At 45.3% G+C, this 26,330-nt stretch overlaps 1 protein-coding gene across 4 annotated transcripts in view; it reads left to right on the top strand.

The window, feature by feature from the left end:
* The window catches only part of LOC146797981 (synaptosomal-associated protein 25-like), a 396,023-nt gene that overhangs the window by 162,497 nt on the left and 207,196 nt on the right, over positions 1-26,330 (top strand). For all 4 annotated transcript variants that reach the window (XM_085625207.1, XM_085625206.1, XM_085625209.1 and 1 more), the window contains one exon: positions 5,035-5,167. In XM_085625207.1, coding sequence (XP_085481333.1) covers positions 5,096-5,167 — 72 coding nt within the window. In that variant the 5' untranslated portion in view covers positions 5,035-5,095. The remainder of the gene's footprint in view (positions 1-5,034; positions 5,168-26,330) is intronic.

The following is a 26,330-nucleotide window of genomic DNA, read 5'->3' as shown; positions in this document are numbered from 1 at the left end:
ACATTTCGTGTTTGGTGTCAAACACCTTGGATTCATACCTCCCCGCCAGTAACTGGCGGGGGAGATATGATTCCACCCTCCTAGGGGGAGAAATATGACAACACTGGTACACCTGGTACCAGCTTTCTTGACCCTGGCATCACAAAATGGATGCTGCCAACCACAGACACGAGTCTGCCCTCCTGCTGCTGGACGAAACTCCGGCAAGGGAAGGCTTGACAATAGGTTTCCTGTCACAGGAAGGTGTGACCACCTCCCAGACAGGCTTTGGTGTATTGGGGCTGGGTGGGTGCTCTCACAGTGCTTTGATGTCTGCACTGGGGGGCACATTTGGTGTTCCTGTGCATAGTCCAGCTCAAACCGGTTGCAGGAGCCATCAGCTCCTGCTCTGGAACAAAACTAGACAACGGACATGGGTGTAGCCACCCCTCTGTCCTGACCCTCCCATAGGTGGGTCCCCAGAGTTTGTCCCACCCCTTCCTTGGGTATAAAGTAGGAACCCCTGACTACAGGACTTTAGATTTTACCTGGACTAAACTCTGCTACCGAAACCAAGTACTTCGACGATCTGCACGACGCTGGATGACTGAAGAATCTCCCTTGGAGTAAAGGAGTTACTCCCCTGCAAGGCAAGCACCTAAAACGCATCTGACCGGTTTGCATCTCCCGAGCTCCTGAGGACTCCGAAGATTTCTGCAACACAGGAGGTGGGTTCCCGAGGAGGTCTCTGAGGCTGATCTATGCTCTCAGCAATTCTGAGACCCGTATCCCTCGTGGGGACCGTGCAACCCGAACCCCTGTGCACCGAGTACATTTGCAGCAGCATATGCTTTTTTGGCAGCCCCTGATGCTGTGCTTTGGGCTACTTGTAGTCCAGACCCCGAGCAGTATTTCCACTGGCGATTTCCGGCCTACACTCCACAAGTGTTCCGTGGGCTGGTACTTTGTGAATCAACTCGAGGTCCCTTCATGATCCCTGGTCTGTCGACCTGTGGGTCCCTATGAAGGTAACTTTGACTTTCCGTAGGATTTCCTGTTTGCTCCAGACGTGCCCTGACTCTCCATTGCTTGGAGAGTCCCCAGGACCTTGCTGGTCCTCACCGAAGCATCTTTCCTCTGCTTGCGTGGGTTGCAGTTTCCAAGGCTTGTTGGTGTTCAATCCGGGCACTCGACATCCTTCATGGGACAGCTCACCTCTGGACTTTGGTCGTCGTCGATGTCTCCTGGTCCCCGTGGCTGCAGAGTCAAGCTTTACCTCTTCTCACCTGAAACACCCGACATCGGTGGGCATTCGTCTATCGTGCCCCTGGTCACTGTGATGTGACCCAGACTCTGTCCCCTCTGCATTCAGGTTCTTCTCAGCTCTGATCACACCGAACACTTCATCTTCCAGGCAGCAGCACTTCTTCGCATCACGCCATTGAAATCAACAAGCGTTTCCGACACCACTTGACCCTATGCACCGGCTCCTCTGGGATAGGTAACACGGGTTCCTCGGTACTCTCAAGGGTGCTGGCCTTAGAACCTTCTATGTTCCAAAGGGTTTGCTTGAAGTCCTCTCCGAAGTGTCCTTAATCTTTAAATTTCCAACCGCGACTTTCCCATAGAGTTGTATGGAGCTCGCGCCTGTGTTCACACAATGCACCCATCCTCTGTGGGTCCGCTGTGTCACTCCCTTGGGTGGTTCCTTGGGGTCCCAGCGATTCTACGTGCTCTAGGCACTGTGTCTAGTCAAGACGAGGTTGTTATACCACTTTCTTAGTATATGGTTTGGTCTCCCCTGGAGCCCACTGTGTATTGTACTATTTACTGTTGTTTTAGTGATTTAATACTGTGTGCTTTGTTCTCTAATCTCATAAAGAGGTTAGTAGAGAGTGTTTAGTAATAAATACATATATTTTATATATCCCTTGTGTGGTTCTCCTTTCATTTGGTCATTCAGGAGGTTATATACTGGTAAAATAAGCTGCTTTACATTCCTTCGAGACTTAGCCTGAAGGCTACTCTCCATAGCTACCACTAGGATAGCTTTCAATAAAGGTTGTCTTTAACCTAATCATCAATAAGGGCTGTTTGGACTGGTGCAAGGTGCCCACTTTAATCAGTGGACAGCATATACCAGGCCAACTTCTCACACAACAGACAAAATTCTAGCACTTGTAAGCCCCTCCTGATCTATACCCGGTAAATTATTACTCAATCCAGCCATGTGTTTAGCTATCATCATGAATAGCTTGTAATGTCCTTCAAGCAGTGTTATTTGATAGTAGGCACTGCAGGCCAAAGGTGTTATTATATGATTGAAGCTTCAGTATAGTTGTTCACATTTCGTTTTTTTTTCTATTTAAATGGTCAGAATTCCTGTTTTAAAGGAAGGTGGAAATTACCCTTTTGATCGAACTAAATTAAAAAGTTCACTAAGCAGCTTGGGTTCACTTCCATGGGGTACAGTTTATACAACTCCATGTTTATGCCATCCTCCCCCATTGTAGAAAATATGTCTGCAGTTTATTAAGAGTAGATTGAAGTGTATTTTGATTGTGGATCTAATTTACCATGCCGCAGTGTGTTGTGAAACAGCCATTTTTGCTAGCCTACCTTAAGTCTCCAAATCCATGGTTATTAATGCTGAGACATTGTAACTCTGAAATAAATCCTCGTTATCCAGGCTAAAGTTTCTTTAACCATCGTTTGATAATTTTGACCAATGTAAACTATACCCCTCGGGTATTTTTTCTGCTGAGGGCTATTCTCAAACCTCGGTGCTAATTGTTGATAATCTCGTTTCTTTTGGACTGACATTTTTACTTGAAGAGTTTCTCACACCAGGTCTCTCCTATTTGGGCATCCACTCTTGTCCACCGAGTCAGGGGCATACCCTGCTACTTAGGGCAGTGCTCCTCCTCTTCTTTCAGGCTGTGAACTGCAGCTGGGTCAGGTCGAGGTCTAGTCTTGGTCTTGAGAGTCACAACACAGGTCCCGCATTTTGTTTTTCTTTTCCTCACAACACATGCAAAGAAATTTTTCAAATGTCATACGGAAACTAGAATACAGGCTGCACGCCTGAAGATTGGCTTCCTGGGAATTCACATGTCTACACATGAAAGCAGTTTGTGTTTTTTGAGAGTTTTGTCAATATCCATTTACCCTCATCATCAGAGATGTTTGAATCTACTGATGGGCCTGAATATTTAGTGATAAGTGTCATCACCACTGTTTTATATTGGTTGCAGGGGAGCACGAAACATTACTAATCCAATTTTTCCCAAACAATAACTTTTCTTTATCAGTAACGTTGGCCTCCTGCAGTAGGATCACGTCAGCTTTGAGTTTATAAAGGTAATTTTCAATTTTCTTGCGCTTAACTTGATGGTTGCGTTCTTTGACATTTAGGGAAACTACTTTTAGATTCACATACAGGGCATTGATAGACATGCAGCATGACCCTTGTGCGCTGGTAGGTGCCGTCGATAGGTTCTGCCTGACATCGTCTCTGAACATGGCCTGATCGGAGGATCGATGCTCTATTGGAGAAGGTCTGGATACCACACTCTACGTGCCCTGTCCAGAGCAATAAGAGTGACTTGGGCCCGGTAGCTCCTGATCTTCTTGAGCACTCTGGACAGCAGTGGTATTGGCGGAAAGGAATTCAAGAGGCCTAAACTCCACCCGAGACAAAAAGCGTACCCGAGCGAGTGCCGCCTTGGAAACTCCAGGGTGCAAAACTGCTGACGTGCTTTCTCGGCAGAGGCGAACAGATCTAACCAAGGCTCTTCCTACTTCTGAATGAGACCTTGTGCCCCCAATGGCTGGAGTCACCATTCGTGATCCACTAGGCATCGATGGCTGAGTTCATCAACCCTGGCGTTCAGAGAACCTGCCAGGTGTTGAACCACCAGGGAGATGCCCTGCTGTTCCAGATTTTACCTTGTGGTCCAGTGACTTCCTCATAGTGGGGTGCAGGAAGAAAAGGCATCTACACCTGCAGAGAACAAACATCTGCCACCCACTGACAGTATCCTTGCAGTATGGTGAGTGGGCAGTAGTTACCTTAGTTTAGTGGTGAAGATACACTTTAGATGTTCCACCTATCTATTAGAGTGTAGATCTTTTCTAAAGGAGGCATAACAGACAAGATATAGGACGGGCTCTGTTTGAGATCAAGCGAGAAGCATACAATGGCCGATAACACGCACAAAATCTAGGCAGGGTGGGGCAGTTAATGATGTCCTGAGGTGCTTTGCAACCCGATACCTCGATCCTACTTTATTGTCCATATTCCGCCCACAGTTCTACTTTCTTAAATAATGACACTTGCACCATTCATGGCAGATGTTTTATTCTATACATACTCCATAATTACAGAATGCAGCTTTGGGCCAGCCTCCTATAGCCATTGGCCACTTTGGCATAAGGTGCTGTAGTCACTGGATTGAGGTATTGTCAGTGGCATATTAAAGCAGCCCACAGGCAAATTTTAGTCTCACTGCCTTTGTGTTGGCTGTTTGGGTGTATTCTTCCACCTTCTTTTGGATATGTGAGAAGCTACTTCACATTTGGAAAACACACTGAATCATTACGCTTTATGCCACATTTAATTTTGTATCTTGAGAATGCATACAGTACACAGCACAAATCTTTTTTCCACTGATTGTAGAATTTTCATTGTTGCTGTTATTCTTCTGATTGCCAAGTAATGTGCTTGTAAGGGTCAAGAAGTATTCTGTGTGATCTGGCCCTTTTTCACTGCTAAGCAATTAAATCTCAAAAGGCCTGAATGGCTATCATTGTTTAAAATCTCAGAATTATGTTTCATTCCTTTTAAGTTGTGCAAAACGGTTGTCAACTGTATATAAGCATGACATAGCTGCCACCCCCTCTCCCACTATATGTTTTATTACTTGCTGCCTAATGCATTTACCATAGTAATGTTAATCCTGTTGCTTTGCAATGCTTACTCTCTATCTACTCTTCCATTGCCACTTAAAAAAAAAATCATTTTCACACTTGTTCTTCTTTTTTTTCCTTTTACAGTTTTTGCTGTAGAAGCCTGAGGGCTGCTGGCCCTCCTCTCTCCTGAGCCTGACGACACAAGATGGCTGCCAATGGTGCAGTAGAAAGTGAGCGTCAGGAGCTCCACCGCAGAGTAGATCAAGTCACAGAGGAGGTAAGAAACCCAAGAAATCTTAGGAGGGTGCAGTCCAGCTACAGAATAATCTCCGAGAGTTACATGAATTGTAGCAGCAGTTGGTGGTTATGCATTCCCTTAAACATTCATATTTGTAATAATCCTATGCCTGCCGCTACTCGTTCTTTGTCTTTCCCGCCCCTTTCTACTTCTGACGTCTCCTTATATTTGTGTTTCTATTTTTATACATCTACTGTCACTTTCTTTCTCGCTGCATTTGCCTCATATGGTACTTTAAGGTGCCATCTAATTATGTGGTTAAAACCTCCTCCTGTTATCTTCTATTTAACCTTTATTGTTGTTTAATTATATTTTAATATTAGCTATTTTTGTCTGTAAAATATAAAGGCTATTTTTGTGAGAAGTTGGCCTGGCATATGCTGTCCACTAGTTATAGTGGGCACCTTGCACCAGTCCAAACAAAACTTATTGATGATAGGTTTAAAGACAACCTTTATTGAAAGCTATCCTAGTGGTAGCTATGGAGAGCAGCCTTCAGGCTAAGTTTTGAAGGAGTGTAAAGCAGCTTGGTTTACCAGATTATAACCTCTCGGGTTACTAAATGAAAGGAGAACCACACAAGGTATATATATAAAATATATGTATTTATTTCTAAGCACTCTCTTCTAACCCCTTTATGAAGTTAGAGAGCAAGGCACACAATAATACAGTTCTAAAACGACAGTAAATAGCATAATATACAATGGGTCCTAGGGACGGACCAAACCACATATTAAGAAAGTGGTATAAGAACCACGACTTGACTAGACACAAGGCCTAGAAGCCTGTAGAATAGCTGAGACCCCAAGGTAGTGACACAGGGGACCCACGGGGGATGTGTGCAGTGTGAGAACACAGCCACGAGCTCCGTTAGCTTCTATGGGGAAAGTCGCTGTTGGAATTTTAAAGTTTAAGGACACTTAGGAGAGGACTTTGAGCAAACCCCTTTAGACTTAGGGGGTTCTAAGGCCAGCACCCACGGGAGCACCATAGTACTCGAGTTACCTCACCCAGGGAAGCCGGGTGCATTGGTGTCGGAAATCGTCGTTGATTTCAATAGCGATCTGCTGCAAAGTGCTGCTGCCGGGAAGGAGAGAAGTGTCCCGTGTGATCCAACCCTGGATCGAAGATTAGAAGAACCTGAAAGCAGAGGGGACAGAGTCTGGGTCACTTGCCAGTGACCAGGTTCACAATAGACGAATGCCCACCGATGTCGGGTGTTTCAGGTGCGAAGAGGTGAAGCTTGACTCTGCAGCCACGAGGACCAGGAGGCATCGAGGACGACCAGGAGCTGGATTCGGGCTGTCCCACGAAGGATGTCGAGTGCTGCGGTGTCGGTGCCCGGATTGGACCCAACAAGCCTTGGCAACAGCAACCCACGCAGGAAGAGAAAAAATGCTACGGTGCGGACCAGCAAGGTCTTGGGAACTCCCCAAGCGATGGAAAGTCAGGGCACGTCTGGAGCAACCAGGTAAGCCCAATCAGAAGTAGAGTTGCCTTCACAGGGACCCACCAGTCGACGGACTAGGGATCGCGAAGGGACCTCGAGAGAAAACACAAAGGGCCAGCTCACGGAACACTCGTGGAGTGTAAGCGGGCAATCTTCGGTGCAAATGCTGCTCGGGGTCAGGGCTACAAGTAACCCAAAGCTCAGCTATAGGAGTCGTTGAAAAGCTGATACTTCTGCAAATGGTCGCGGTGTCCAGAGGTTCGGGTTGCACGGTCTTCCACGAGGGATACAGGCCTCAGAATTGCTGAGTGCACAGATTGACCTCAGAGACCACGGAAACCCACCTCCTGTGTTGCAAAATTCTTCGGAGTCTGTCGGGAGCTTCGGCGATGCAAACCAGACAGATGCGTCTTTGGTGCCTGGCTCGCAGCGGAGTAACTCCTTTACTCCAAAAGAGATTCTTCAGTCATCGAGTTCAATGTAGATCGTCAAAGTTCCAGGATTCAGTATTAGAGTTTCGTCCAAATGTAATCTAAAGTCCTGTTGCCAGGGGTTCCTTTCTTATACCCAAGGAAGGGGTTGGACATACTCTGGGGACCCACCTATGGAAGGGTCAGGAAAGAGGGGTGGCTACACCCATTTCCTTTGTCCAGTTTCGCGCCAGAACAGGAGCTAGTAGCCCCTGCAACTGGTTTGAGCTGGACTATGCACAGGGACACCAAATGTGCCCCCAGTGCTGAACCTCAAAGCACTCTTGGAGTGCACCCACCCAGCCCCAATACACTAAAGCCTGTCTGGGAGGTGGTGACACCTCCCTGTGGCTGGAAACCTATTGTCCAGGCCTCCCCTGCCGGAGTTTCAGTCAGCAGCAGGAGGGCAGACTCGTGTTTGTGGCTGGCAGCATCCATTTTGTGATGCCAGGGCTCTGTTAGCTGGTACCGGGTATACCGGTGCTGTCATGTCTCTCCCTCTAGAAGGGTGGGATCATACTCCAACACTAGATACTGGTGTGGGGCAGTGATTAATTTGTGCCGGTGCTTTCCGGTGCTTAGCACCGGCACTTAATTATTAGGGCCGGGACTACGCATCTGCTGCGCTTGTCACACATTGATGTCTTTTAAAATGTACCTTACTGTACTCGGTGCAGCCGCTGCGTGGTCACGTCTCCCGAGTGTGAGTCAAACTGCTTAGCCTGGCCTGAGGCAGTGAGGCTGCCTGAGTCCAAGCGAAGATTTATAAATTAAAATATATGTTGCCGCGAGCGGCAGCCCTTAGTTCAGTTCTACATTTTGGTTCTTCTGAAGGGGGCAGGGGCTGTGTGCGCAGCGCATGCGCAGATTTATTTCAGATAGTCACAGTACTGTACTACTGGCTGGGCAATGCCTGCAGAGGCTGGCTGCCCAACGTCGTCGTCGTCTGTCGGATCGGTCTGACTTCAACAACGTCGTTGAGGATGACCCGTGGTGACCTGCACCCCGTCTGGTTTTTGGAGATAGGAGATGAAGATCTCCTCAAAGGTAAAAGAGCCTGGAGTTAGCCACTTTGAATAAAGTTCTGAGGCTCCACCGCTGGGAGTAATTCTGTGAAACACACTACAGTGGGCGGGATCGGAAAGGCACGGCGTGCCCCTACTTTTTAAAATCACAAGGATTCCGTTCCCCTACTTTTTTATTTTCAAAATGCGTCCCAGGACGCAAGAAATTACCATTGCCTATAAACAGAGCTCGACGTTTCCTGGCGTTCGAGGACGGGCGGCAGAGAAGTAACAGGACTCTGTTTTTTCCTTCTTGCTCAGAGAAGAAAAATACAGTGTCCACTTCTGCTCTGCCGCTTCAGATGCCCCCGCCCCACTCTTTCATTCTTCCCTCTCTTTCTGTCTAGCAGTTCTTCTCTTACTGAAAACCGTGACTTCAAGATGGGGTTCTCACTCTCTTTCCTCTCCTTTCTCTTATTTGCTCCCCTGTGAAATGGATCCAAAAAAGAAAATCATTTTTGCTGGAAATGTCGTATTTTAATTCCAAAGTGCAGCATCTGGAATAAAAGGTTAAAAATATGAAAAATAACTAAATAAAGTAAGACAGAATGGTAGCAAACTGGCCAGATTGATTTTATTCACACCCAAACACATTAGCGCCACTTTTACAGTTTGCCAGTGAAGCGCTGTTTTTGTTTTCTTGTCTTCGTTTTCCCTGGGCTTGCAACTAGTGCACCAATCCTGGAGGTACTACAATGTGTGGGTTGGAAAACAAAATGTGTACTGCGGCTCTGCGTCCAGGGATGTGGTCTTTTTACCATACTGCTAACGTTTTGTCAGGATATCAGCAATGGACATTGAAATGGGTCCATTCCAGGCCCTGTAGTCATGTCCTTAACTTTTCAGGCAAAAGCACTCACTGATTTCTGAATAGTGAGTGTAAAAGCGTTAAGGTAACCATGTTGTTCCTGCTTACATTTCACATGGTTTGCTAAATTTTGCATTCCCTACGAGTGTTTGCTTTTTCCCGGAGTTGTTACTTTTTATGTAGGCCGCATATTGCTCTTGTCTACTGCGTAATTTAAATTGAGCCTCATCCAGGTGTTTATAGCTGGCAGCAATTGGGTTGTAGTTGAAGGCAGTGTGAGTTTTTCTCAGTGGGGCAGTATGGTGTTCAGCGGGGTAGAGGATGTGGCACTATGGCCAGAGCTGCTGAATTTGGAACTGGGGAACCAGGTTCAGCCTTAATAACCAGTCCACCAGACGACTCTCCTGAGAGAGTAGAATCCCATGCTAGACCTTAGAAGGCTTCGCAAGACCTTAGAAGCGCTGGTGTCTTAGCACCAGCAGGTGGACCCTAGCACTGGCAAGTCTGGGTTAACCTTCAAGGTTTGCACACCCCAATCCATACTGAAGTTCACCTCCAGTCTTGCTAGCTGGCCTATGAAGCAGCACAGCCAAGAACAACAGTGACTCTGTCACTGAGGTCACAGGACCCTTGAGAAGGGCCAGCTCTAGGGCAGTGCAACTGGTGTGACTGGGCGCTGACTTTGGGTGGAGGCATTATGTTTGCAAGTATATTAAGGTTTTAAAAGTGCTTGCGGTGTCCTTCCTGGCCTCCAGCAATTTTCGGCAACAATAAAAATTTCATGATGACTCTGGTGTTTAATGTTCTTCCTAGAGAGAGATCGGAGTTTTGTCTAGTGGAAGTTTTGACTCTTGCAAAGGTAACACAGAGGGTTAATGTGCCTGCTGCAAATAACATGTACCATGCAGATCACAAAGTGCACATAATGTAAATAGGTCAGTGGGCTACTGCTTTTGTCAGAGAAATCCTTTTGTTGCTTGCAGTTTAGAAGTTAAAATCCTAACATAGAACAGTGAGCTATTAACTGTCATCTAAGAGATGCATACAAACTGCAAGATATAAATTAGAGCATTGTGTTTTTTCTCCTAGTCTTTGGTTATCCCACTGGAATTAATTATGCAGCAAGCAAAGGAGGACAAAATTATGCCGCAGTGTTGACTAAATTGTGCATTAAAAAAAGCCTGCAGAGTAATGCAGAATATATTCTGATATTTTATTATTTTGACATGTGTACACGTGCTAACAGTCTATGGAAAGATTTTGCCTTATTAGTACCAGTGTAACATACAAATGCAACGGTGAGAAAGGTGATCAATCAACCTTTGCAATAAGCCATCCACTCCGCAGAAAAACAAGCCACATGTTTTATTAACTTTTGATACGTTTGCGCCATAAACAATTTATTAGTTAAAATTGTCAGATTATGCAGCAGATCTTGCATTATGAGGCAAATATGGCAGAGCCATAATGATATAGAAAACATTTGCAAACTAGGATATTTTGCCATTCATGTTTGAAATGCTCTTGTGGAAAAAGGGAGAAGAAGTGCTGATGACAGAGACACCATGGCTCGGAGACAAATAGCTTGTGATTCCACGTTTAAGCATATTTGGGATATTCTGTGATTGGAAACATATCCCACTTTGTGATTGTATTTTAATGTCAATAACTCATATCAAGCCTTAAATGATCATGTGTATCCATTGGTTGATTAACCTGGGCAGTGAAATGCCAAACAAATACTAAAAATTGGGATGTTTGCGCATTCTGGCCACACTTCCGGCTCCGCCCACTGATCTAATCCTCAGGTTATTCCCGCCTTCTGATTCTCCGCCCACAGTTCCCCTACTTTTTTTCCCCCACTTCGACCTCTGACAGTCTATCATGTAAGTGTTTCACTCCCCCCTCCCAACACAAAGGGTTAGCTGAAGCCTCGCCCATTCCATTAATGACTGGTCTGTTATAATTAACCCTTGCACGCGAAATATGAGATTCCTGGAGGAAAGGTTTGTGACAGTGAATATATCACAGCCACGCTGGAAGCACCATCCTCCCTGAAAAAGGATTTCAGGAAATGAAGGCCTTACAGTTTTTTTGACACAGCTAAATTACCAGAGCATGACAATTAGTAGCACAGGGGTAATAATTGAAAGGCAATTACCTAACCAGCTGTGTTTTCTTTCCTCCAGCACAGCCATTTAGCTCACCGTTTACCTTTGTGAATATTTCTTATTATACAGAAACAGTGAACATTTAAAACTTTCCTTTTTGTGGAATTCATTTGAGGGTATATTGCACTGCTGTTTCTGTTCATTCGTAAACGAGCACAACACTCAGCTCTCTGAGGCGCTCGTTGAACAGTACTTAGTTACGGGTGCCCCGATGGCAGGGTACAAAAACAATTATGTATGCGTCTACGAGTTACTAAAATCATAATCTGATGATGATGGTCAGTCCTGTAAAATAACACTCCGTCGGCCATCCGATTTTCTGAGGCGTGCCGCGTCACAAATAAATCTTGACTGAAATAATTGACTCAAGCACATGGAATGAGCTCCAAAAGAATTTTTATTAAAGAGGAGTTTGGGCTCACTGGCCCAAAAGCTTAGTGGCGAGACGTCTTTAACTCCGTTTGAGAGGCACGTGGGCACGTCGCTGTCCCTGATACAGCTGCAGTCTTGAGCACTTCTGTGAGAGACTCCTCACTGCAGTGCCACTGAAGATTTCACTTATTATAACACAACAATGAGAGGCCCATTGTTGGGTGTGCCTCGATGTCCTGTTCGATAATTCTCCAAATATATTACAAACAAAGGTGTTGTCGGATTTTATTTTGCGCAACAATGATAGCCTAGTTTTACCCATAAACTGGGGCACTACATTACATTCCGGTTTTGGAATTTAGCGCAGGCAAAATCCGCAGATCCTGGGATTTTCTTTGCATACTTCCCCGATAAACTGCTCCACGTTTTACCGGCTGGAATTTAGCCTGGCGATGCGGATGTCCCGATAAATCCTTACAAATCCTAGCCCTGCCCTTGATATGTGTGGTTACAAGTTACCACACGTTGCAAATTGCAACTTGCAATTATACGAGACCCCTGTTACTGCAAGGCGACACGTTTAACACTAGCTGAGAGATGTCTGTTATTGGAAGACAGATTAAGTCTTGCTGTGATGTTAGAGAGACTACTGCCTGTCATTGACAAATAGGTAACTTCCTCTTTAGGCACATCCTACTGAACACCCAGGCACCCAAGTTGCCCAACTAAATAGTACTGTAAGACAGTAGTATATCGGGCGAGAAGCAAAAAATTACCAGAATCAATAAATAACAAAAAGAGTAAAGACTGCCTTATTAGTAGAGGTCTGCTGTTTGCAATGTAACACAATAACTCCAATACAACAACAAAATACCCCACTTCACTTACACAAATTGTGCTCTTATTAATGCTCTTATTAACCATCCGACTCTTGAAACTTGTGGTGTTGCAAACCTTCTCCCCCAACTGCAACTTATACCATCTATCACCCCTACTCCCGCTTCATCCATGTATCCACCTATACCAGGCTACACACAGTTTTCATAACTTTCAATCTCTTGCCCCTGCACCGTCTAAGATGTCTTATTTGTTTGCTCCCCTCACGCCTGCTGGGTTGGTTAGACCTTCACAATGGTTAGACAACCAGGAAACTCAGATTGAGTGTTTTCCTGCCCCACCACAACATAAAATCACCCACCATCACTGATCCTTCTAGCACCACAGGTTCTTCGCCTAGATGCTTACCACCTTTTCTCTTAAATTCAGCAGATATGCTTATTTGCCATGACAGAAAAATGCACACCATCCAAAGAGAATTCCTCTACCATAATGTTGCTGTGTGCAAGTACTCTCCGAGACCATGCATTTCCTCAAAAGACCATCTTCTCCTTTGTTTAATTTCTTTCTCACTCTGCCTAAGGCCGCATACTTACTGGTCCCTTTCCACACTCTTCTCAGCCTGACCACCACCAGTGTGTTTCATTTGTAACAAATTACCTTCATCATTTTAGCAGTGCCAGTTAGACAGTTGCACTGTCTAAATTGTAATCACTGAAGTGTATAACTATGACTCCAAGCCAACCTCTTCCCAAAAACATATCCACCAAGGCCAGTGATTGTTCATATTGCACGTAGCCATGTTCCCAGTAAGAAATTGTCTTCCGGCTGATATGTACTCCCGAGCGAACTTCTAAGAAGTTAGGGAGGAAAGGGTAGGCAGCAGAGAGAGAGAGACAGAGGTAAAGAGGGGTGAGCCGTGAGGTCAGATACCAAGAGAGAGTGATGACGGAGCAAGAGATGGGTGAGGAGAGAAGGAAAGATATATAGAAAGTCAGGGTGTTGAAGGAGGGATAGCAGGTAGAGCGAACGTAACAACAATCAGAGTTAGAGGTAGAGGTAGACAGGGGGGGTGCGGGTAAGAGAGAAAAACAGAAGCGAGTAAGAGAAAGAATACTGAGGACTGCTAATATGCTCCCAAACAGGGCGTTACACATCTGTGATAGTTTAACAACTTTGAGCGATGTTTGTAATTTTTAGGACTGACAACAGGGTTGTGGTGAAAATGTACTCTAATTTGCTGCATAGAAAAAATATTTCTCTAGTGTGGCCTGCAACAAAACTGTAGTCCAAATTATCTACAATACATTAGGCCTTGGATTCCTACTCCCGAATGTCATTACATTGAAGTTTATTTTTCAAATGTGTAAGTTTGATGTGTTAAATAAGTCTGCACAGGTGCTCACGCCCGAACATAGATGTAAAGATATCCCTCACTACACCTAGTAGTAGCTACAACACACAGCTGTTGCAGGAAGCTCAACAAAGAATCCCTGCCAGCACAGCATCTCTGGGATAGGCTCGGGAACCGGGATAGCTTGCAGTGGTTTCACTCTTCTTACCATTAAACAACACAGGCCTGCCCTACATGCTCCCTGAAAAGTGCCCTTGAGGCCTTGCTTAACCCAAGGCACAGGTCTGCTTTTCCTATCTGGGTAAGTGAGTTTTCCCCATTTCGAGGGAGGCCAGCTCACCTCGCCAGCCCATTCCTGAGATTGCCTGAAGGTAAAGTGCCAACCATTCTGAATGTGACGGCAGGAGTAGGGTCCCTATTAGCAGTTGAAGATGTAGGTGGAGCTAATAGAGTAAGTGGGTGGAGCCAGTGGAGGGAGTGGGTGGAGCCAGAGAAAAGTAGGTGTGGCCTCCGACAAACATTTTAGCACCCGCACTTCATATTTTACAAATTAAGCACTGGTGTGGGGGTATGGTTCCAAAGTGTTTGACACCAAACACGACATGTTTCCGTGCAGCCATCCCAAAGTTAGCATTTACCATTTAGTTATAATGCACTTAAGAGTATAGGGTTTGGCTGCATCACAAACAACCCCGGAGTAAAGGTTCCGAAGGCTGCAGAGTGGCTCTGCTCATGCATGGGCACCCTCTCACATAAAACCCAGCACCCTGCCTTCAGGATTAGTAAGGCCTGCCATAGGGGTGACTGGTTTATATGTGCAGTGATATGGAGAGATATAGTGAACCTATATCTCAGTAAGGGGTGCATGCACCACCTTACCCAGGCTGCTGTAGCAGTCCAGTGGTGTCATTTTGGAAGGCTTCCCATCGGTGGCATAATACATGCTGCAGCCCCTGTTAGGCCTCTGGGGAACCTATGCCCTGGGTACGAAGTATACCATATACTAGGGACTTATAAGGGTACCCCAGAATCCAATCTCGAGTGTACCTAAAGTACTGGGAATCAATTTAGAGAGGAAGCAGCTAGGCTGGCGTCCTGGTTAGCAGGGCCCCAGCCAGACTAATGTCGAAAAACAGTGAAACATCAGCAAAAAGTAGGGGTAACTATAAGAAGCAGATCCTACTGTCCTACAATTTTCACTATTGGAACATTCAGTGGCCACTTGCTCCCCCACTCTGCCCTCCAAGATTTACATGGCTAAAACTCTGGCTTCTAAGGAGTTTTGAGTGATGTTGCAATATGGACCAGTCTGTATCTGCGCTGCAGTTTAGAGTGACATCTCTGCAGAGGCACGAATGACATCTCTGCAGAAATCTGAGATAAGCCGAAGTATGCCGAAATTTGCTGCACTATAAAGTGGTTTTCGATTAAAATCAGAAATAATTTATTTACTAAAGCTAGAGTTGCATCCGTTATAAAACCCAACTTCAACAAAAGATTAATAAGAGAAAAAAAATAGTATGTTCACTGTAAATAAAATAAATTGTTAGACTGGGCCCTTCTGTGTTTGGTTTGTCAATACAAGTCCATGCATAAGATGGGTTAAGCCACCAGGACACAGAAGGGGAGGACACTGCTGAAAGAATGTGCAATATGAAAGGACATTTTCAATCGAGCCTGTCCAGTTATGATAGAGGATAATCAGTTGTGAGTGGTGACTGCATTTGTCACGGTTTATATAGTGCTTAGAATCCTCAAATTCACATGTCAGTCGCGATACAACTAAGTGTGTGACGCAGGCCTGGTTTCTCGCGCTCCTTGTCTGTACTCGGAGCGCGCGCCACCGAAATATAAATATCAGAGGCGCCGCGCGGCCCTGATTACATCAGCCCGTGGGACACGCGGATATTAAACGAAAGAGCTGGAGGCTGCCGGCAGTGCAATTGTTCATTCTAACTTTCGGATATTAAAAGAAGACTCCATGGACAACCTTCGGCTCAGAGGTGTTAAAAGAGAATCAATCCGCTGCCGCTGAAAAGTCTGTACTTCATTTCCGCGAAACAAAAAAGGTGCGCACTCTGGTTACTATAGAGACAGTACGTCGCAGAATAGCTTTAAACCACAGTGCTTCCTTTGCAGGTTTATTACGTTTGTAAATCTTCTATTTTACTGCGACCGTCAGACGGAACTTTTGCCTTTAACACACTAGGAGTCATAAAAGACACCTCATCAGAGACGGAGCGTTGTTCGATATGCAAGAGTGGGTAGTTATTGGCTACCCAGAATTAATGACAGGAAAACCTGTTTAGGTCCGAGGAACGTCAAGAGCTGCCATACCAGGATCTGTTGAAAAACTACTGATGACGGATTTTCCAGAAATATGTCTGAAGTTTGGGGGATCAGTATCAACATATATCTGTTTTGTTAGCCATGCACTTAAAATGTCAGTTTATTTTTGACGTACTACAATAAATTCCAAATTTTGGACTCTTCAATTATCCAGTGCCTGGAACCGTAATCCGGCACCCGTATTTGAGCCATAAAAACAGTCCAGCATGCTCAGTTTCTATCAGCAGTTGTAGAGAAAATTAATGTTGGGATGGATAACTGTCCCGACCATTGCCAACTTGAAGGGGTCATCTTGTGATTGCATGGCAGTACTCAAACTTGGTATGATGTTTTAACTCCCAAGGTGCCGGGTGGGTCACCACCGCAGCGCTTAGTTATGTAACCCTTCAGTTGCTGTTTTGAGTTGTACGCATAGGGGTTCTTTACAGTCTGGCTTCTGGTTTGATTCTATGTGTCAGATTGGTTGACGCTCACACGCCAGTCCCCATTGGATGCATTTGTGCCCTTGACTGCAGTCTTTGTCACAGTTTGGCATTAAAGCACGCCCACACTTTATGGTAACTATGGTCAGTAAGCCAATTATGGGCTGGGTATGGAATAACTACTCACTTTCATGAGCAGCACCAGAGTATGCTTGTAAAGCTTGTAGTGCCCAGAAGAGCTTTAGTCATAAGTGCCTCCAATGCACTGCTTTCCGCTAGCACAGATAATCCTACAGGCGTCTACATTGGAAAAAAGATATATAATGGGCTAAACTTAAACATGCGTTTATTGAATTACCCTTACTACATATAGAACCCATGTGCCAATGGATCCAAACGGTTCAATTAGGTTTTTAGTAAAATATTTATTTTGTCTTTAGCAGTGTAATGTGTATCATAATCATCATGCCACAGATTAGCATGTTTTTTTTCTGCATCCTACAAAATACAGTCTCGCAAGTTTAACTAAGGCACGGTATGCTGGAAGAGTATGGAGAGGAGGAAATAGGGTTCTTGCACTGTGCCTCATTTTATGATTAAAAAGAAGTAAAATAACGTACTAGTTTTACCAATTTTACGTAGTAACAATTCAGTGCAGAAGCTATCTATGAGAGCTGTAACTCAGTAGTTCTGCGATTATCTTTGCTCTTTGAATGCACAGTATGTGGTTTTATTGCTTTTGAAGGCACAATACCTGCCTTCAGCACCTGACATATACGCTAAGTGCTGGAATCGCTTGGGATGCAGCCAAATCTGGGATCCTGCAGTTATTCTTGAGCCAGATCTGCGCCGGTCCCAGCAATTATTTTCTTTCCGTGTCCCATCATAATGTGCCGGGACACAATAGTGGCACCAGCGACCATTATCTGTGTCCGTTGCTTTAGCTTTCAGGGGAGATGCAAATGGTCAATCAGCTCCTTTTGTCGAGTTGTGTCCTGGCCAAGGAGCTGTTGTAGCTCATATAGAGCACTACGAAAACCTAATGTCTTACCCAGCAGGGATCAAGAGACTAAACGAGGTGAAAGTATTTGCAGATTTTCCCAAGCTCAGTGTGAATGTAGGATACATATATGTATCTATGCCTTGTAAGAAAGACAGATATGTCTCTAAGTGTGTAGCTAAACTCAATAACCATAAACCATACCACACAAAATGAACTTAATTTTTTACCACTCACTAATAAACGTGAAATGGTACTGAATGGAGCCCGTTCTATTAACCACTGACTAATGAAAGACTGTGTTAAAACCTTTAAACGGAATTTATTACCACTCACTAATAAACGTGAAATGGTACTGAATGGAGCCCGTTCTATTAACCACTGACTAATGAAAGACTGTGTTAAAACCTTTAAACGTTTGAACTGCTGTCTAATCTACTCCAACTATTTATAGATCATGGACAGTTACCTAAAAGGATGCCTTAGCACTAAGAGAGTGCTAGAAAAAACAGATGAAAGATGGAATAGACTATTACTAGAAAGCTTTCGAGGATAGCCATGTCTTACAATCTTTTCTGAAGGATGCATGGTTGGACATGCATCTCCGGAGGGAGGAGTAGAAACTTCCAATATTGTGGTATCAGTTAAGAACAGGAACAGTCTCTCAGCCGTTGAAACCAGGTTTGAGAGACTGAAAGTTGAAATTAGAAGATCTTAGAGTCCTTGATAGTTTGTGAAGAGACATCATAGTGCGTAAGTAGGGAGGGCCTGTACCATGAATGACACTGGAGACCCTGACAAGGTTTGGAAATAATTCTCTGTGTGATGGTGAACCTGTAAAGGGAGACCCTAAAAGAAGAGCTACGAATATCCCAAGGCAGATTAATGATAATATGGACAGCCGATTTTTGAATGTGTTAAACGTGGAAGAGCAATCTGCGGCGTCTCAAGGCTTGGACTGCCATACCTCTGGTGGAAGAAGTACATTTTTTGTAGAAGTCGTACATTATAGACAGCAAGTAGTAGACTTTTCCTAAATTTTTAGTAGCTAATGTGAACTGCGGGTCAAACAAGAAGCTCAGATGTTACACTTCAGTAATGGGGGTTGGAAATGGACTCAGTGCTTCTGGTGACCACTCCGAGGACCAGAAAGACATAATTTTTCTCCCCAAAAAATAGTTCAGTTTTGTCTGTGTTGATTTCCAAAAGTTTATTGTTCATCCAGTTGATTACCGTTAAGAGGCGATGTTGAAATTTCATGTTATCAGCATAAGTCATAAAGATTAAGGGCCTCATGTAGGTAGCATACCAGTTACCACTTCTAAAATACCGAACGTTACCGAATCGGTATTTTAGAAGTGGTAACTCGTATGTAGGTAATGAGTCGGTATTTTTTACCGATTCGTTACAATTCGGTAATTACCGAATCGGTATTTACCGATTCGGTAATGAGGCATACCTTCCCATTGATGGGAAGGTATGCCTCATTACCGAATCGGTAAATACCGATTCGGTAATGGTGGAGAAAATGCAAGGGTGGCAGGGTGTCACATTGACACCCTGTTGCACCCCTGATTCGGCCATGTGTGCACATGTGGCACACATACATGCCCTAAGGGCATGTATGTATGCCACATTGCACATTGCTACGCGCTTCAAAATGCATACACACATACATTAATTATTTACCACCAACTATAAGTTGGTGGTAAATACCGACTCCTAAACACACCCACACACTCCCCCTACATATCATTTCTGGAATCGGAATTTACCGATTCGGTAAAATTACCGAATCGGTAAAATTACCACATCGGTAACGTTACCGATTCGGTGATTTTACCGATTCGGTAGTTTTACCGAATCGGTAAATTCCGATTCCAGAAATTGACCCCCTACATACCAATAGCCAAAATACCGGTCGGTAACGGTATAATTACCGAAAATCGGCCGTTACCGACCGGTATTTGGCTACCTACATGAGGCCCTAAGTGAGCAAATTATTATAGCTAGTGGATGAACATACACTTTGAACAATGTGGGGCTGAGGGTAGAGCCCTGCTTTGCCCCCTATTTCAACTTCATAACGCAGTAGACAAAGGTTTATCACCCAAGAATGATCCTAGAAGTAAGAAGATATTTAATCAAGCGTTTTGTAATTTAGACCAGGCTGAGAAAGATGTTCAGAAAGGATTTTGTGGGACACCTTGTCAAATGTCGCCAAAAGGTCAGGTATGACAAAGCATCCATGTTGCCTTGATCTACTTGAGTAAGAATGTCATCCAGGATAGGTATGAAGACTGTTGATGTGCTGTGATGCGCACAGAATCTTGATTGTGCCTACAATGTCTTGGAGGTAGCACAGAGCTGTGTGCTCTTTTAGCAACTTTACCAGGATTGAAACTTCTAGCCTGCAGGTTCAAAAATATCTCTGGGACAAGATCATAAATCCTCTGCGCTTTTTTTTAATAGATAATGTTGATCTCTAACCTACACGCTATAAACCACACACATTAATCCTCTGTACTGTGTATGATGGGTCAGACCTGTGACCAGAGTGAGAGGATTGTTCCGGTACTCTGCTTTGCTAAAGAAAACAAGCACTGGCAAAGCCAATAGGTCGCTCCTATGCAAAGTCTATTGACTTTGCCAATATGTTTTAGTCATGTTGTACACCAGCGCTGCTGCTGTTCAGCAAGGCTAAAAGTTTGTGGCGTAAAGGAGAGTGAAGTGGAATGTTATGGAATGACATAGAGGGGCTTACAGTTAAGTGGCGTTGAGTGGTATAGGTTTGTGGAGGGAGTAGAGTCATAGAGTGGAAGGGTGTAGAGTGAAGTAGAGTTGAGTGGCATACAGTGGAGTAGAGTGTCAGAGTAGAGCATAGTGTTGTGGAGTGATGTAAAGTAGAGTGGAGTGATGTAGAGGGTGTTGTGTAGAGTGATGTAGAGTAGGTTGTCATAGATTGGAGTAGCATTGAATGGAGTATAGTGGCGTAGAGTGTCTAAGAGTGGAGTGGTATAAAGTGTCACAGAGTGGAGTGCCGTTGAGTGGAATAGTGTGTCATAGAGTTGAGTAAAGAGGCATAGAGGGAGTTGCGTTGAGAGTCATAGAGTGAAGTAGCGTTGTAGAGTGGCATAGAGTGGAGTAGAGTTTAATGGAGTTGAGTGTCATAGCATGGAGTATTGCGGAGTAGACTGTTTTAGAGTGACCTAGAATGAAGTGGCATAAAGTACAGAGTAGAATGACGTAGAGTGCAGTAGCACAGAGCGCATTGGTTTTGAGTAAAGTGGTGTAGAGTAAAGTGGCTGAGAGTAAAGTGGCTGAGAGTGCGTTGGTTTTGAGTAACGTGCAGTGACAGAGTAAAGTGGCATAGAGTGGAGTTCTGCAGCATAGAGTGCATTGGCACCGGGTAGAGTGATGTGACTTACAGTAGATTGTTTCAGAGTAGAGTAAAGAGGCGTAGAATGGAGTGGTGCAGGTTAAAGTGCAGAGGAGTAGAGAGGAGGGCAGTGGTGCAGAGTAGATTAGAGTAGTGTACAGTGCAGTGGTGTAGAGTGCAGTTGCGTAGAGTGGAGTGGCGCACAGTAGAGTGGTGTAGAGAAGATTGATGCACAGTAGAGTGGAGCGGCATAGAGTGCAGTAGAGTGTCGTAGAGTTGAATTGTGCAGATTGGAGAGCAGTGGCATAGAGTGCAGTAGTGCAGAGTAGAATGGTGTAGATTGAAGTGGTGTGGTGTATAGTGCATAGAGCAGAGTGCTGCCGTGCAGAGTACAATGGCGCAGGGTGGAGTGGTGTAGAGTGGAGTTGCTTACAGCAGATTATTTCAGAGTAGAGTGAAGTGTTGTAGAGTAGAGTGATGCAGGGTACAGTAGGTAGGAGTGCAATGGTGCGGAGCAGGCGCGCAACACCCATTGAACTCAAAGGGCTTCAGCCCCCCCGTCGTGTGTGGCAGCCCAGGATGAGACAGCTTCCTGGGCATACACACAGCCAAACCCGAGCACTTCACAGGTCTTTAAAAGACCATTTGCATGTTAATGAGGCCTCGCTGTTGTTTCACCCCTTCAAAGAGCCCCTGCAGCTCCACTCCGCCTATTGCTTAAAGATTCAGCCCCCCCCCCCCCCCCGAAATATTTTCTTAGACCCCAGTGTGTAGAGAGAAGTTGCGTAGAGTTGAGTGACGCACAGTAGAGTTAGAGTGCAATAGAGTGGCATAGAGTGTAGTAGTGCAGAGTAGACTGGTGTAGAGTGCAGTGACGCAGAGCACACTGATGTAAAATGTAAATTTGATACTTGTATAGCGCACTACTCACCCGCAAGGGTCTCAAGGCGCTTGTAAGAATACCGCTGTGGAACCCATCCTGGCTTTCCCTGTGAGGCGTCCACTCCTGGGCACCCCCAAGGTGGAGGCCAGGCATCCCTAGCGTTGTGGGGGCTGTTGTGGAGATTAAGCAAGCTATTGCCCAGAGTTGCAGAGTGGGACTCCATCATTGGAATAGGCACCGAGGCGAGAATTATCAGGTCCGTTGAATTTTTGAGCCCAAGACCCGCCGAGGCGGGGAATTGAACCCTGGTCCCAGGCTTGACCTCTGCATCAGGGTCTGCCGCTCTAATCATTGAGCCACACAATGGCGTAGAGTACAGTGGTGCAGAGTAGAATAAAGTGCAATGGTGTAGAGTGGCATAGAGCGCAGTGGGACAGAGTAATTGGCGTAGAGTGGATTGGTTTGAAGTAAGGTGGTGTGGAGTGCCTTGGCGGAGAGTGCAGTGGTTTAGAGTAGAGTGGCGTTTAGCGCAGTGGTATAGCGTAAAATGGTGCAGCATGGAGTGCAGTGGTGTGGAGAGGAGTGGCGCAGAGGGGTAGAGTGGCGCAGAGTGCAGTGGCATAGAATAGAGGGTGCAGAGTAGAATCACGTGATGTAGATTGGTGCAGGGTAGAATCAAGTGGTGCAGAGTCAAGTGAGGTAGCGGTAGAGTGGACTGGGTAGAGTATTGTGGTAAAGTGGCGTAGCAGCGAAGGGTAGAGTGCAGTGATGTTGAGTGCAGTGATGCAGGGCAGATTAGAGTGGCATAGAGTGATTGGCATAGAGTGGAGTGGTACAGAGTAGAGTACATGACATAGAGTACAGTGTTGCAGAGTAGAGTGGCTTAAATTGGCGTGGCCTAGACTGGAATGGTGTAGAGAGCAGTGGCGCATAGTAGAGTAGATTGGGGTAGAGTGTATTGAATAGAGTAGAGTGGTGAAGAGTAGAGACGTGTAGAGTGAAAAGCCATAGAGTGGAGTGGTCAGAGTAGAGTGCAGTGGCGTAATGTGGAGTGGTACAGATTTATTTCCACCACACTCCAGAATTACCAAAAAATGTGCTTCATTTATGCTTTCCTAATTCTGATATATTCTAAAATAACTGCACAGTTGAATTCCAGACAGTTACATTTTGTTTGCTAGAAAAAAATAACACGGTACAGCCTTCCATCCAGCACACCCCCAGTAGCCAGCAGGATTGTCACATAAATCCTCTCACTTTGAAGTCAGTGGGAAAAAACGTAAACCCCAAATTCCCTCTGAAGTCCGAGCATGGCATTTGACCTTTGTCTTTGAATGCACAGCAATTGTGGCAAGATAAGATCAAGATTTAAAAGGCCTGTTTACAGAAATCGAGCACTGGGGGAAGGATACCGTAAATAGCGTATGGGCCACGGAAAGGACGAACTCAAGCTGGACTGCCTAAAACAAACAAAGCGAGAAAATGTAAAGCAGGCAAATTTGAGTCACAAACCACAAAGCCAGTGATAAGCAATGGGCGGAATGCAGTCCTAGAGAAGCTTTCCGAACTACCCCAATGTCTTTAGCAAACTAGAGAGCTTCTATGACTGGTAGGCTTGGACCTAAAAATGAGGATGCTAAGAGGTTCCTGGTGCGATCTCTTTCTCTTTGACCATAAATGGCACACATATCTCTTAGCATGTGCATCTACCACCTCAGTCAACTTGATATTATATTATTATACCTAGAAACTTGCTGGATACACATAGATTTTTGCAGCATGTGCCTTACTCCTAGTGTTTGCAGTGGGTGCGTTCTGCCAGTGCTCAGCGTTGGCAATGTCAATTGGCCCGGCTTAAAACAAGAAATGCAAGTATGATCTATTAGCATTACCAGTGGAATGGAAAGGTAATGGTGTACGTGTTGCTATGGATTCTGACACCTCCCTGAGCAAAGCATTACCAAGTGAGTGGGAAATGTACCATGAAGAGCATGTTGATGCATAAAAACTGTGATGTAAAATCGTGTAAACTGTAAGCCATAGAACATACCACTGAGAAAATGAGGAAATGAACTGATTTCAAAAAGAGAATCATGCAAACCAATGTTTATCAACATACAGGCTTCAACAATGTTTGCACACAGATGCTGAATGTCCCTAAACATAAATTCGTAATTATTATATTTTTTGCATTTTATCTTTGGCACAAGGGCATTAAAGTGCTTTAAATGAGCACTAGATTACATTACACAACCATCACATTACATTATTTTTCACGTATGATAGCATGGCAGCACGGATACTTAACTTAAATAGATTCAGTGTCGCAGCAAGTGCTATAAGAGGCAGGCACCGAGTACCTGCATTTCTTTAATATGAAAGGGGAAGTAACTGCCCTTCTCAGTAGGAGTGCAATATTTATAATGGGAGAGAACCAGCACTTCTCAGGAGAAAACGGGTGCTGTGGGGCAGTGAATACTGCACTTCTCTATTTCCATCCTAACCGCATCACGCAGCTTGTGCTCACAAGGAACAGACCTGCTATAAGGAAGTTCATCATCATTTCTTGGCATTAGTGCGATATGAGAACATAGGCCACAATGCCACTTGCGAAGCTGAAAGAAGACGCACTTGAAGGGCTTATGGCAAAACGTTCCCAGGATAGGGCTTCGTTTTGCAGAGGTATGAGAAGATCATCTTATGTTTCTGATACTCTATCCCCACTCTCTAATGTACTAAGACAGTGGTCTAATTCCGACATTTCTCAGAGGCTAAATGAGGAATGTAGACAATGCTCTTTCCTTCTGTGTCAATTATTGTTTTAACCGATGAGAGCAGTTTTTAGGTCTTGAATATAATAGAGCAGGCACTGTCTTTAGCGAGACCTTTTCTTACCTTACAGGAACTTACCATGATTTGGCTTAATTGTCACTGTCATTTGCTTGCTTCTTATTCGTGAGCTTTCATGGACATGCTCATTGTGTGTTTGTCCCTCCCCTGCAGCATGGACGCATTACTTGTATCCTTCCACTGCTCATTTTTGAAGCGCTACCTTTTTCTTTTTGTGTAAGCACTCTTTAACGGTGTGTTTGTTATTCAGCTTCTTCCCTGTTATACTCCCCCCCCCCCCCCTCTTTCATGTTCTTCCCACTGACTCCCCCCTCTATTATCTGTATGCTTGCCCCAGCAATAACATCAACCCAAACGCGTTCCATTCCACCTGACCGGATTGACATTGACATGCCATTCAATAACTTGTGCTTGTTCGGCAAGAAGTTGGTACAGAGCTTGAGCAATTTTGGAAAAGTGGAGCCACCACCAGGTCTCTGGGCCTCTCTTTGATTTCCCGCTCACAGCGGCAATCCTTTCGCCCCTTCTTGGTCATGGCACCTGTGGGCATCTGCAATACCAGCCTTACCCTCAGCCAAGAAGGCTGCTCAGCCTTTCTCGTGGCTGGGTTTGAGGATCACAGAAAGGACGCAATAGTCTTACCCAGGGCTCTGTCCAGTCTCCCACCCCTCTGGCTGCCACAGCCTCCAAGCCACTTTGGTGAGGTCTCCACCAACGCTGTCATCCATTGGATGAAGGGTCCGGCAACAACTGCCCCAATGGCGCTATATAACCTCCGACAAGTGGATGTTCAAAATTGTCCAGATATGTTATGCCCTCTCATTCATGTAAACGCCTCCACCGTTGGCACCATCACAAGAACGTCTGACAAAGGACCATCTCTCTTTGTTCTGTCAGGAAGTGCAGGCTCTTTTGGCCAAAGGAGACACATTGAGAGGGCTCCAATGCCAGGGGTAGGGTGTTGTTGCTACTCCCTCTACTTCCTGGTGCTGAAAAAGGACCAAGGCCTTAGTCCCCTTCTAGATCTGCGCCCTCTCAACTCCTTTCTGCGGAAAGAGAAATTCAAGAAGCTCAAATTGGTTCATGTTCTGTCTGCCCTAGACCTTGGAGGCTGGATGGTAGTGTTGCACTTGCAGATGCGTACTTCCACATCCCTGTCCTGCAAGCTCCAGCGTTACCTGCGGTTCACAGTGGAGCACAAACTTTAAAGTTCTCTGTTCCTCCCTTTGGCCTTACCAGTGCCTCTCATGTGTTTACCAAAGGGATGGTGGTGGTTGCAGCACATCTTCTGAGGTCGGGGGTTCCAGTCTTCCCTTACTTCGACTGACTGCTGGAGATGGGCTTTCCCCAGGCAGTCGTCCCCCACCTCCGGACAATGGAAATCCTTTTGCAATCGCTGGGGTTCACCATCAAAATGCCGAAGTCACACCTGACTCCTTATCAGATGGTTCCTTTCATCGGTGCCATTCTGGATACAGTGCAGTTCCGGCGCCTATCCTCCGGAGTGGAGAGTCCAGGAAAATCGGGCTATGATCTCGATGTTTAAGCCTCAGTCCTGGATTTTGGTGAGACTCACCCTGAGGCTGCTGGGTCTGAAGACCTCTTGCAAGTCCTAGTGGGCACACCACAGGGGAATCTCTTCAGCCATGCCCAGATTTCGATGGAGACTGCATGAGATCTGCAGTGGTGGCTGACAGACCTAGATTGGGTCAAAAGCAGACTCCTGCCCCTTC

Source organism: Triturus cristatus, chromosome 9, assembly GCF_964204655.1.
Source record: "Triturus cristatus chromosome 9, aTriCri1.1, whole genome shotgun sequence".
In the NCBI taxonomy this organism is placed as follows: Eukaryota; Metazoa; Chordata; class Amphibia; order Caudata; family Salamandridae; genus Triturus; species Triturus cristatus.
Note: the sequence above shows the minus strand (reverse complement) of the source record. Positions and strands in the feature narration are given on the sequence as shown.